General features: G+C 33.8%; 1 protein-coding gene across 4 annotated transcripts in view; it reads right to left on the bottom strand.

Annotated features, from left to right (window-relative positions):
• The window catches only part of LOC137401467 (uncharacterized), a 123,966-nt gene that overhangs the window by 10,701 nt on the left and 100,034 nt on the right, over positions 1–13,231 (bottom strand). For all 4 annotated transcript variants that reach the window (XM_068087825.1, XM_068087835.1, XM_068087843.1 and 1 more), the window contains 2 exons: positions 8,460–8,644; positions 2,784–2,867 (listed from right to left, as the gene is read on the bottom strand). In XM_068087825.1, the coding sequence (XP_067943926.1) occupies positions 2,784–2,867; positions 8,460–8,644 (269 nt within the window). The remainder of the gene's footprint in view (positions 1–2,783; positions 2,868–8,459; positions 8,645–13,231) is intronic.

Genomic DNA, 13,231 nt, shown 5'->3' with positions numbered 1-13,231 from the left:
TTATAAGATTATTACAAGATTTAATTATAAGAATAATCATTCAAATTTATAAGATTGAAGTATATAGTGACCGATGGTGTGCAATATGTTACTGTTATTATTTTTCTAAAGATTTTGTTGATACTACGACTGTGCCCAATATCGCGGTACTGCCGAGCCATTTTTAATATCTGCAAAATTAAGTAACAGGCCTACATTTTCTTATAGATATACAGCTATTTCTAAGACAACCAACTAAAATCTGTTTAGACTTTTAAACTCAGCATAATTTTTTGCATATAAATACAAAAAATCTAGATAAATATCATAACTTCTTGGTATTGGTTGCTATGACGTTTTGAAATGTAAACAAAATTGTGCATTGGTTTTCCGTTTCTCAAACTTTAACACCAGTTTTCTCAGAACTATGTTTTTGCACTAATAGTAAACATGCATTCAGTTTATTGACCATAAAATCTGCCGTAATTATGCTGGAATCAAATTTTTTTGCAAAATAACTGAGAATTATCTCCTTCTGCTAGTGTAGATAACTCTAAATCTCACACACCCGACTTAACCATGGTTTCTGTGATCATGACCCATTTCTTCACTTTGGTTACAGATCGCTGTTAAAACCATTCTATATTCAACACAACCGACTTTCAAACTGCATATTACACAGCAGCTTGCCATTTTACTTCTAATATTGCATTTCTCCTATTGCAGGGAAGAGATATAAACATATAATCTTTTCCTTTTATTATTGCTGTTTGTTGTACATAATGACACCCAGTACATTACAGCTACCATTGCAGCTACTATTGCAGTTCTCCTATTGCACTGCAGTGCCATTTGACTGCTAATATTGCATTTCTCAACCAGCAGTACCCTTTCTTTTTTCCAATATCACTTTGGTCGTGGGCTGTATGACATGGGAATTTCTAGAAATTCCCCTGTCAATAATACAACATTTATATTCAGATTAAAAAATATATATATAACATATATTATATATATAATATACAATTAAATATATATACATAATAAATATATATTATATTATTACATATTATAATATTATTTGTAATAATATACTATTATACTGTAATTATTTGTACATATAATATTATAAATATATATTATATAATTATAATATATAATATATATATAATTATACACATATATATTAATTATTAAATTATGTATAATATTATATATATATAAAATCTAATTATAAATCTAATCTAGTATATATTAATACAATTAATATATAAATTGGTAAATTAAATATTACGGTACATATTATTTATATACATATATTATGTACATATATGTATAATAATATAAAATCATTGTATATTATATACATATATTATATATCATATTATGGGTGTCATTATGTAGAACAAACAGCAATAATGAAAGGAAAATATTATATGTTTATATCTCTTCCCTGCAATAGGAGAAATGCAATATTAGAAGTAAAATGGCAAGCTGCTGTGTAATATACAGTTTGAAAGTTGGTTGTGTTGAATGTAGAATGGTTTTGACATCGATCTGTAACCAAAGTGAAGATCTGTAAGCAAACTCCCCTGCAATATAATAATATATAAACTAGGTATAAGTATTACTAATATATCACTAATATATTATAATATATAATATTATTATTGTAAATTATATATAGTAGATTTATATATAATATTATATGTAATATAATATATAATAATATAATATTACAAAATAATGTAATATATATTTATATTGTACTATATTATTTAATTATTTAATATATAATGATATTGTATACTATAATTTTTTATAGTATATACTATATTATATATTAATAGTATTAATATATATATATAATATATACATTATTATATATATGTATATAAGTATATAATAATATACTAAGTATTATTACAACTACATTATTATATACATGTATATATGCAGGCTATATTATTTAAATATATATTAAATAATTAAATAATATAATATACATATATATTACATTATTTTGTAATATAGTATTATTATATATCATATATCATATTACATATAATATTATATATAAATCTACTATATATAATATACAATAATAATAAATAATATAATATTATAATATTTATAATTACTATATATAGAAATATATATATATTATTTAAATATAATATATTATATAATATAATTTAAATTGTTATATATAATTTTTATAGTATATAACTTATAACTTTCAAAAAGTTAGAATGGGAAATGTTGCACATGTTGAGTTGATTAAAAATAAAATTTTTTCGCAAAAATCTTTTTATTACTCTTGAAATGCCGGGCATTCACCTAGTATTTACTATAATAAGAGCCGTGCCCCTCCGTCTGTCTGAAGCCACACTAAGAGTGTTAAGAACAAAGATTGCCTTGCACGGGGAATGAACATGGATATTAAGATTCGAAGCCAAGCGCTGTCACCGCACCACTCAACCACCTTCCCACTTCTACGAATAACTGTGTACATAGTTATTACACATGGTGATCTCTCACGGCACATGGGACTGCTAGTGTACTAGTGTTCATGAAATTAGAGTTTAAACACTATATTAAAGACTTGAACCACACCTGAGATCACGTATCATCAATCAACATTACCAAAGTTAATCTAACAAGTTGTAACATTCTCATAAATGAGCCAAAACTATTGTCTATTCTACCAACCTAAAATGCTCTGATTGGCTCAAAGTAGAACCAATAGTATTGTGTACCCTATAGATATAGAGATAATAAATAATATGGTAAAATATACTTACCGAGCTTTCGACTAAAGACTTGTCAATACTCAAGGAGATTGACACAGGATTCTCGAGATGCACCTCATAAGCAAGCAAATCTACCTACAATGTATATAATGAAAAACCAGTGCATTATAGTAGTATAGCCTCTGTAGCTACAGTAAGAGCCTCTGCGGCTTTAGTAATCAGCTAGGGAATCAAAGGGAGAGACTGGTTGAGCTAACTGTCTCGACCCCAATGGAACGCTGGAGATGCATTTAGCATGCCTTACGACAGCAAAATGGGGATTCTATAGACATGTGGCTTATATCAGTTTATATATGAAGCTTCATAATGGGTAAAACTTAAAAACAAGAGGCCTTTAACCACGTATCTCATAAATAGCAATATTTAAAAGCAGTATTGCTCAGCCTAAGACCCTGCAGACCGGCCAGCCACAGCACCGCCCGGCAAGGAGATGGCTCGGCCTCCGAAGCCAAGAGGAGAATTGCTCGGCTCTCAATTCAAAAAAGGGAGAGACTGATCCGACTGAAAGGAGGACCAGCCAGCCATCCAGCAAAAACATAGGCAGAGCTTCCAGCTATAAAAAAACACCACCAGGCACAAGCAAGCAAAACACAGGTAAACCGTAACCTGAGGACGCACTGTACACTACACTGCCCTAGCTATACTACTATTAGAATAAATTATGCAATTATGCTTATGACCCCTGCCAATTTTTTATGGCTTTATGCTAATAATTCAGCTAAGATTATGCGTGAAGCCATACCAAAAAATACTGTTTCCTTTGAGGCTTTTCTAAGGAAAAGTCTCAGTTGTTGTGTACGTGCATACGTTGACGGTAACAGTATATTTATACAATATACATGTATATTATGATAAACTTGAATACAGCGGTTGGCTATAAGTGGAACAGTAAAGGGTCAATCCGAATCCTTTACATTATTGCAAAAGATACTTTTGGCCCTAATTTTGGCACTATATAAATAAGGCCATTTGAACAACCCCAGCTACTTGCCCAACCATTGTTGCTAAGTTTACACTGCTACAAATCCGTGAAGACTCTGACTGGCTGGAAAAGATGGAGCAGGCTGCTCCACTCACAACTGACCGTAGATGAGCCTACTCGAAGACCTGCTGGCCAGCCAGCCCAGCTTGAAAAAAAATGCAGCCTACAGATTGCACCTGCAAGATCAGCCGAGTCGGCGCTGAGACCAAGTCGCCAAAACAGGCCAAGAAATCACTCACCGACACCCCAGCACATAGGATAGCTACTCAGGCTGGAGTTAGACAGGGACGATGCTATACCATCTATGGCCAAGCTGCCCATAGTGAGGATGGAAAGATATATATTGCAGGCCACCTGGGACAAAGTAACAGACATTTTCGAGGTTCGACGAGATGGATGTGGTCTCTGTAAATATGAAGTGAGCAACTGGAGGGTCTGAAACCATGAGCTCCAGCACTACGTTGTCTTTATGTGACCCTGCATGTGGTAGCACGCGTAAAGAGACCAGGTTATGCGAAAGAGGAAACACGAGGGCGGCCAGGGTGGAATGTGTTGTTCAAGGTGGACCGGCCCTAATGGAACCGACGATGGCCATGCACACCCCAATAAACGACTGGCTAGCCACCAGCCGGCGCTGGGAGAACCAGCCTGCCAATGGCTAGCACTAGGAGGCTTTGGTGGAGCAGAGCTTCTCACTATAAAACGATGCAACCTGACTCGAGCAGGCAGAAAATAGAAAAGCCTCAAAGAGAACAGTTGCTGTATATGTGCATACATTGACTGTAACAATATATGTACAACACAAATATATTATCTTAAACTCAAGCAAAGCGGCTGGTTATAAGTGGAGCAGTAAAGAGTCAATGTGGATCATTATCTTACTGCAAAAGATGCTTTTGGCACTATATATTTGAAAAGTGAATTGTTTGAACAGTGAATTGTTTGAACAGTGAATTGTTTGCACAGTGAATTGTTTGCACAGTGAATTGTTTAAGCAGTGAATTGTTCGCAGGGTGAATTGTTTGAGCGGTAAATTGTTCGCACAGTTGAATTGTTTGCACAGTGAATTGTTTGCACAGTGAATTGTTTAAGCAGTGAATTGTTCGCACAGTGAATTGTTTGAGCGGTAAATTGTTCGCACAGTTGAATTGTTTGAACAGTGAATTGTTAGCACAGTGAATTGTTTGAGCAGTGAATTGTTAGACTATATAATTTTAATCTGTTCCAAAGCTAAAAAATATTTTTAAAGTAATGTTTACATTATTTTATGCAATTAGCTGCATGATAAAAAAGCAGGTTATGCATAAAGTATACTGAATTTTCTATAAATACTCTTTTAAGAGGAAAGACAAGTTTAGGGAATATATTGCTGTATTTGCAGCAGCTCCGTACCTCAACTAACTTTCCTCAAATTTCTGCATGAAATATAGGTAAAAGTTACTTGTTTTCTTTATTCTAATAGAAAATAAAATAATAGAGTAACAGCTGATTACTTGCCGTCGAGTTTCCTTGCCTTATATGGAGGAGAGGGTTTTCAGGTAATAAAAATTTGTTTGACATCCGAAACAACGATGTCAGATGTTTTGTTTTAATTCTGATATGCTAGATGATCTGAAATGTTTGGAAACCAAGTTAAGACTGTATACCCAATACAGCAGATATACATACTCCAGGCACACAATTGATGAAGTTGTTGCAGTTAACGTGTGAATGTTGTAAAAACCGCTTCTTACAATTTCGTTCAATTTTTACAATTTAGTTTGTTTTTTACAATTTAGTTTGTTTTTTACAATTTGGTTTGATAATAGTGAATGTTTGGAGGAACTTAACAAGGCTTTTTAAACTTGCCTGTGAAATTCTTTAAAGCACTGAAATCACATTTAATTGTTCATGAATTTTTCAGTTCTGTAGATTAAGGTAATGCTACAGCAGGCTATAAAATATGGTGCACCAAAATATCCGGTGATGGTAATATTAACTAAAAACAAAAAAATCATTAGCAAAGGATAATAACATTGAGCATGAAGTTAAACACATTGACAACAGAAGCAACAAGTAAACAGGAGCAACAAGTAAACAGGAGCTAACAAAAACAATCAGCATACTTATTGTCTCAAAATAAGGATTTGTTTTTTGCGGTTGCTGTCATTATAGCTAGGGGAGAGCGAGGTGCGTTGGGACAAAATCACTATTTTTTGACAATTCTTTGACATAAAAAGGTGGTATATGTTGCACACCTTTACGCAAAACATCCAGAGCAACTAAGTCTTTTTAGCAAAATTATATGCATCTTTCCAATGCAAATTTTTTGTCCCAGTGTGCCACGGCCAGCACTGCCCTTTAATTGAATGCCACTTCTATTTAACCACCATTATTGGAGAAAGGTTGAAAAATAGAGCGCCACCCTTGAATCGAATGTCACTTTTATTTGACTGCCACTTTGACATTCTTTGATCTCTATGAACCCATAATTGCAAGTGATCAGTAACAAAGTGTCCACAAAATCGTACTAATGACTCGGTTACATCAATAACAATTAATTCCTTTGCTGTTTCTGTTCATATCAAATCTATTTTTCAACTCCATAGCTTTAAACTTTTTTTGTTACAATTTTGGAAGCAACACTATAGAAATAATTGATAACTGTATCAGACTAATCAGACGTGTGTGACAAAGGGTATAGGATTTACGATAGAATCTGTACTACTATTTTTAGGTTAAAATTATACTTTGCATGCATGTGCAAGATTATACGCGGTTTCTCTTTATTTGTGCGAAAAGTGTATATTCTAAATACAGTGTAAAAATTTTGCTCTGCTAAAAAACTGTTTGGATGCTAATATCAACTAGTTCAGCAATGCGGAAACAAAGTTGAAGTCAGAAGACATTTTGGAAGGTATTGAATAGTCAGAAAATAAAATGGTTCCAAACGAAAACAACAGCCAGAACGCAACTGCCAAGCTAATGATGCAAATATTTTTGTTTCAAAAATGTTAATTTTTGTTTTTGTATATATTATAAATATAGTTTGTTTATGTCGCTTGTTCTTGAATCAATATTTGTGGTAATTGATAGATTATTATTATATAACTTATAAATTTGCAGATTTATAACATATTATTTAATAGCATAATTGCAGTTATCTAAACTCGGCTTACAATGGATCGACGCTCATAAGTCCTCTTCTATTGCACATCAAAGGCCAGTTTTGCTTGCAAACTATAGCAAACATACCGATGAGTGCAATGAGCTTTTATGCAGCATTCTTAAATATAGTTATAAAATGAAAATATTTCAAATTTAGAACGACAAAAAATTCAAAGCTCCAACAAATTGTAGGCTAATCGCAAGCAATAGATGTCTACTGGGAGAAATACTTCTCAGCTTCCTAATGCATATTTATTTAGAGATTTACAACAAGTTACACTAGAGGCATGTTACAGCAGATGTCTTGTACCCAATAGGATTAATGTCAGTTCGCCCGAATGAGAGTTCAAAATATAGGCAATATTACTTTTGCCCTTGAAAGGGCTACATTTAGTTCCCAAAATTCTGACGAGCTATTTGAACACTACAATACCACCCTTTATTTGAACGTCACCTCTGATAAAGCATCACTATAGGTTGAAAAATAGAGTGCCATGACGTTCAAATAAAAGTTTTGCGGTATCTACATCAACAGCTGACCCTTTGTAGCATATTTGGGTCAAACCTTATTCAATTGTGCAAAACACCAATGCCAAAATAATAATATTAATTGCAGGATACAAATTACTTTTACCCGTGAAAACAATGTTTTAAATCACAACTCTTGAAGACTTCTCCTAGAAGCTAAAAAGCAAAATGGCAACTCAGTGATGTAGTTTTCTGTCATGACTATCATTTTGAGAGCAAATACCTCGATGAATTTAGCTACAATGTGCTTGTCTTAATGCCCCTGCTCTCACCTACATAGAACCAACTCGTGACACTTATTTGATTCATGCCTCTCCTCATTACATTTGCTGTTTAATTTTCTTCCGGTAAAAGGAGAAACTTTCTTGACATAATTGGAGAGCCTAATAATAGATTAAACTCAGAACATAATAATCTGTTAGCTTTAAATAAAAACATTGAAAAGTTAGAAGCAACTAGAACAGATACTATCTACCTACTTTTGTTAAATGGATAAAAAATGGAGCTTAATAGATTATCGTAGTAATGAAAATCTGATAATTTTACTGAGAATACAAAACTCGCAATACTGAAAAATTAATACCGTTACGCATAACATACATTTAAAATTATCCTCCTGATTATTATAGCATAATTGAGTGCAAATTACCAAAGATTAACATAAAGCTGAGTCAGCTGTTTGGTTAATTTTTAAATTGGTTGATCATCAACTATTTTTCCAACTGAATGGCAGATTATATGACTAAGCATATCGTACAGCCTTTTTTAAGATACTTAGATAGGCCATTGCTATAATTCAGTGCAAGTAAAATTTACAAATTTATGTATCAATCCGTTTATAGTGGTCATACAGAGCTCAACAAATGCAGGTATAACAGGGTTCCAAGCATATCAGTTTATCGATGAAACCTATGGAAATTTTAAGGTGCATAAAACCCTACTCGCTGTTGCCAATTAGAATATTTTTTTACGTTGACATTCCCACAACAGCTAACAACAGCCATAATTACCATTGTGGGTTTGTGGATCCTATCATAAAAAATCCGATTACATGCGGGGCGTTCATAACGCTGTATCTTGCCATCGTCTGTGGTAACCTTCTGAAGTTTTGATGTGGCGCACAAAACCGTCAGTAGATCAGAATCATACACAAGGGAATATCTCGAGCGGTCAGAAGTAGCATGGGTCATGAGACCTACAAATCAAACGGCACCAATGCTAAAACAGCAAAGTGTATTCATCCTAGGAGACTACTGCTTAGACAAGGAGTGACCAAATGTTTTTGCTAAAGGGCCAAATTTTAGAAATCACACAGCCAGATAGGCCAGAGGTTTTTTGCTTTTATAACTAGATGTTTTTTTTTACATCAACAACAGGAACACAGGTAATGAACACAGACAATAAACAATATTTATTCTACTTTCGAACAAAATATAAATTATTGTTAATGATGCATTTACAATAGAATACATCAACAATATGTAATCATACATACACTGATGTAGTGCACACAATGTACAGATTTGCACAAAATTTTAAATGATGAGGATGAAATTGGGTTTTAACACTAAAAATTATTTTGTAGTCTAGTTTCATTTGGGTACATGCTATTCTAATAGATTGATGAATGTACGTAGTTTTGCATCAGGACGAATTGTTGCATAGATTTAATAAGGTTAATCTTGGAAAATGCAGACTCGCATTGACATGTTGAGAATATTTTACACAGCCAAATTGCTAGTTATGTTAGGACACAATGCTTTTGTACGTGCTTTGGCCCAAAACTCTGGGGTCAGAACATTTTCTGTAGCTTGACAAGTCATAAGGAAGCTCACCTATGGCCAATGCTCTATCCTTATCTATTCTAATGTAGCAATCAAAAGCACTTTTATTAGATGAGTCAACCTTTCTATCTTGTCAAAGTCATTAAAATGCCTTGAAAACTCCAGACTCAGGTTGTTGATATGGCCAAAGTAACGTAGGACATCAATGTCCTGTTCTACCTTTCATCCCGCAATAATTTGAGCAAGGCGAGTGCAGCATATCTGCTCAAATGTCACTTGTAAATAATGACCAAATGACCAATTCAAACCCAATAACTTCACAGCTGAATGAAGGTCAATTATTGATTTGTCCTCTCCTTGCAGTTTGAAACTGAGTGTGTTGAGGAGATGTGAACCAGGCAAGCCATATCCGACAAAGCTAACATTTCAGCGCTTGAGCCATATGTTTCAAGAAACACAAGCAAGTTTTCTCGTAACTGCCATATTCAGCTGAACACATTTCCTTTGCTGAGCCAACACACATTGTTGTGGGTGAGACGCTCATTATACTGGTCATCGATATCCCTTAAAAACTGTCTTAGTTTTGTGACGAAGTATCGATTTGCTCTCGAGGTAGTTAATCATCTTCATCGCATCTGTCATCAATATGAGGAAATCTCCATTGAGCTTGCCATACAGCAATCAGCAATGTTTGATGAATTATGTAAGGGAAAGCTAGAAGTTTTGGCTGAATTATTTTCCTTCGTCCTAACAATCCCTGCTTCTTGACAGTCATTGCTGATACCCCATCAGTAGTAACAGAAACACAATTACTAAGAGAAAGTCTTGTTCCTCTTAGTTTCTCCAAGGTAGCGGTATGTACTGTAGATCCTGTGGTGTCTCCTTCAATGCCAGCAGGAGTTAACAACTCTTCTATAAATCTTTCTCCATTAAAGTATCTACAAACAAGGGTTTTTCAAATATTAGAAACAAAAACCACATTTTACAAACAGCTAATATACATGTATGATGCAACTGTGCGTTTTTAATTAATTTCTGTATTTTGTAATATACAACCACTCCCATAATCATTACAGCAAAATGGTATTTTTGTGTAACAAATCATGAAAACAAGAATATATTTACCTGATAAATATGGCTAGTTGTGCCACATCAAAAGTATCTGTTGACTCATCTAGGGCTAACGAGTACCATTGTGCATTAGTTCTGCATGTAGTTGCCTTCTTAGGTCATTAGCTAATTTATCTGTGAGCCTTTACATGTTCACCGAGATTGCACGACTGATTGCAGCTTGTCAATAATGCCTTTTTTGTCAGGAAACACTGTCTTTGTAACTTCCAACATGCAAGACTTTACTAGATCAGCATGACTGTATAGTGCCATAGTCTCTGCCAGCAATTTCACACATCCAAGGAAGGCTCTTCTCCAGTGAAGTAGAGTTTTGTAAAATTTCAGTCTCTGACATTATTGCCAAGTTCAAACTTTCAACTTTTTCTTTTCTTGCTTGAGAACCTGGTGGAAACATTTGATCAAACTTCTCTTCGCTTAGCGTTGTAGTGTCTGTGGATGTTAGTTTTCTTGATAACAGAAACTGTATCATGGCATATCAAGCACCGAGGTTTAGCATAACGCAGTATAAAAAAAAACTCCATTGTCCAGTCATCATTAAATATTCGCATAGTAGGTTTGATCAAAACATTTTGTGTGATGCACTTTTACTTATGTATATATATACCGTATATATATACATAAGTAAAAGCGTAAGATCCGAGCAGAGTGCTCAATAATAAAATCAGAGCAAGTTAAAATCAGTAAAACAGACAATAACTTTAGATGAAACACTTCATTACATTAGTTTCATGCTTGGTAAGAGCAATCTTTTATATATATACAGTGTATATATATACAGTGTATATACATATACAGTGTATATATATATATATATATACCTTTACATACGTATACCTGTATATTGGTATATATACCAATATATCGCAAAACCTCTAATTGAATGCCATGGCGCTCTATTTTTTAACTCTTTCTCTAGAGTGGCGGTCAATTGGAGTTGGCATTCAAATAGAGGCTGGCGGTGTATTTTTTTAATGGTTCGTCACTATAACAGCGGAGCGAATCTTGCCTATATTTTGCCCTTTTTCCAGTTGAGCGATATTAAACCTTTTGAATGCAATAAACCTGCTAGCATACCTCAAGATTGTCAAAGCTCTCTTAATAAATATGCATCGAGAAACTGAGAAATATCTCTACCAGTTGGTACCTATTGCTTGCAATTGACCTGTGATGATATTATAACCCGTGTCCTTCTTTGCAGTTTGTTGGAATTAACAATTTTTAATTCATTCTAAATTTGAAGGCTCATTTGCATTTTATATCTATATTCAAAATTTTTGCATAAAAATTCATTGCACTCATTGATATGTTTGCTACAGTTTGCAGCCAAAACTACTTTTTTATTTGCAATAGAAGTGAAGTTATGAGCTATTGTGAACCGCCTTAAGATAGCCGCAAGGGTGTTATTGAGGAACATGCAAAAAATCTGCATATTTATAAGCTATATAATGATAATCTATCAAATGATACAAATATATATTTATGAACAAGTGACATAAACAAACCATACTTATATTTCATACTGAAACAAAAATTAACATTTTTAAAACAAAAATATTTGAATCGTTTGCTCGCATAGCTGCGTTCTGATTGTTGCTTTCGATGGAACAAGCTTCTTCTGGTTGTCTAATACCTTCCGCAATGTCTTCTGACCTAAACTTTTTTTCTGCACTGCTGAACTAGTCGATACTAGTGTCCAAACAATTTTTTGGCAGCGCAAAACTTTCACGTGCTGCATTTAGCACAAATGCAACGCGTAAAAATTTGCTAGCTAAACGTAACCATTAGCCCAAAACTTGCAAACCGTTTATATGCATGTTCTTCGAAGTATTAAGACTGCATTGAACAAGGAACTACTATTAGCCTGAGACAGTAATTATTTCTATGACGTTGCTTTGAAAGTTCATCTACTATCGTAAATTTAAACTGTTTTTTATATAGGTACATGTACTTCGAAGTATCAAGACCGTGTTAAACAAAAAACTACTATTAACCTGAGGCTGTTGTTGATTATTTCTATGGTGTTGCTTTCAAAGTTTTATCGTAAAAAAGCGAAAAGCTGCAGAGTTGGACAACGAGAGAATTGATTGTTATTAATGTAAAGGATTCTTTATTAATACGATTGTGTGGACACTTTTTTACTGATCACTTGATATTAGAGGTTCATGAAGATCAAAGATAGTGAAAGTGGCGGTCAAATGGAGGTGGCGTTCAAATAGAGGGTGGTGCTCTATTTTTCAACCATTCTCTCGTAGTGACAGTCAAATAGAGGTAGGTGGCGTTCAAATGAAAGTTTACGGTATATTACAATCAGTGCGCTTGGCTTCACATCCGTGCATACAATTGTGTAGGTTCAATTCCTGTGAGGTGCAATCTTTTTCCCCACGCTCTTCATTAAACTCCTATAGATGGCACCTCACCACATTATGACCATCACCATAACCATGGCAAAAACTATCCCGATTCACCCAACACTTTGAGTGATATCTGTTAAAGTCCAAGCATGTAGGAAACCTAAAAGCATCCATGTATGATCGTTGCCATAAAACAAAAAAACTTCTTCGTGCGATGATTTTTGGTGCAGGAAGTTTTGGCACAGAAATTCAGGCAAAGGCTACGGAATTCAGAATTTATCCATTTTTTGTTGAGAGTTATTACAGATAAGCAAATTTAAGCAAAAAGAAAAAATTGTACATAACGTTGACATTCATGCATTCGACAGATGTAGTTCATGAGATCCTTTAATTAAATTTTGCGATGTAAAAGATCCATATAATTACCAAAACAGAGGTTAAAAGCGAAAAAAGTGATTAATGAAAGAAACCAGCATGGCCATGGATCAACAATTGCAACAATTGAAGCTGCTCGCA

The sequence above is a fragment of the Watersipora subatra genome, chromosome 1 (genome assembly GCF_963576615.1).
Source record: "Watersipora subatra chromosome 1, tzWatSuba1.1, whole genome shotgun sequence".
In the NCBI taxonomy this organism is placed as follows: Eukaryota; Metazoa; Bryozoa; class Gymnolaemata; order Cheilostomatida; family Watersiporidae; genus Watersipora; species Watersipora subatra.
This window is presented reverse-complemented; position numbering and strand designations above follow the sequence as displayed.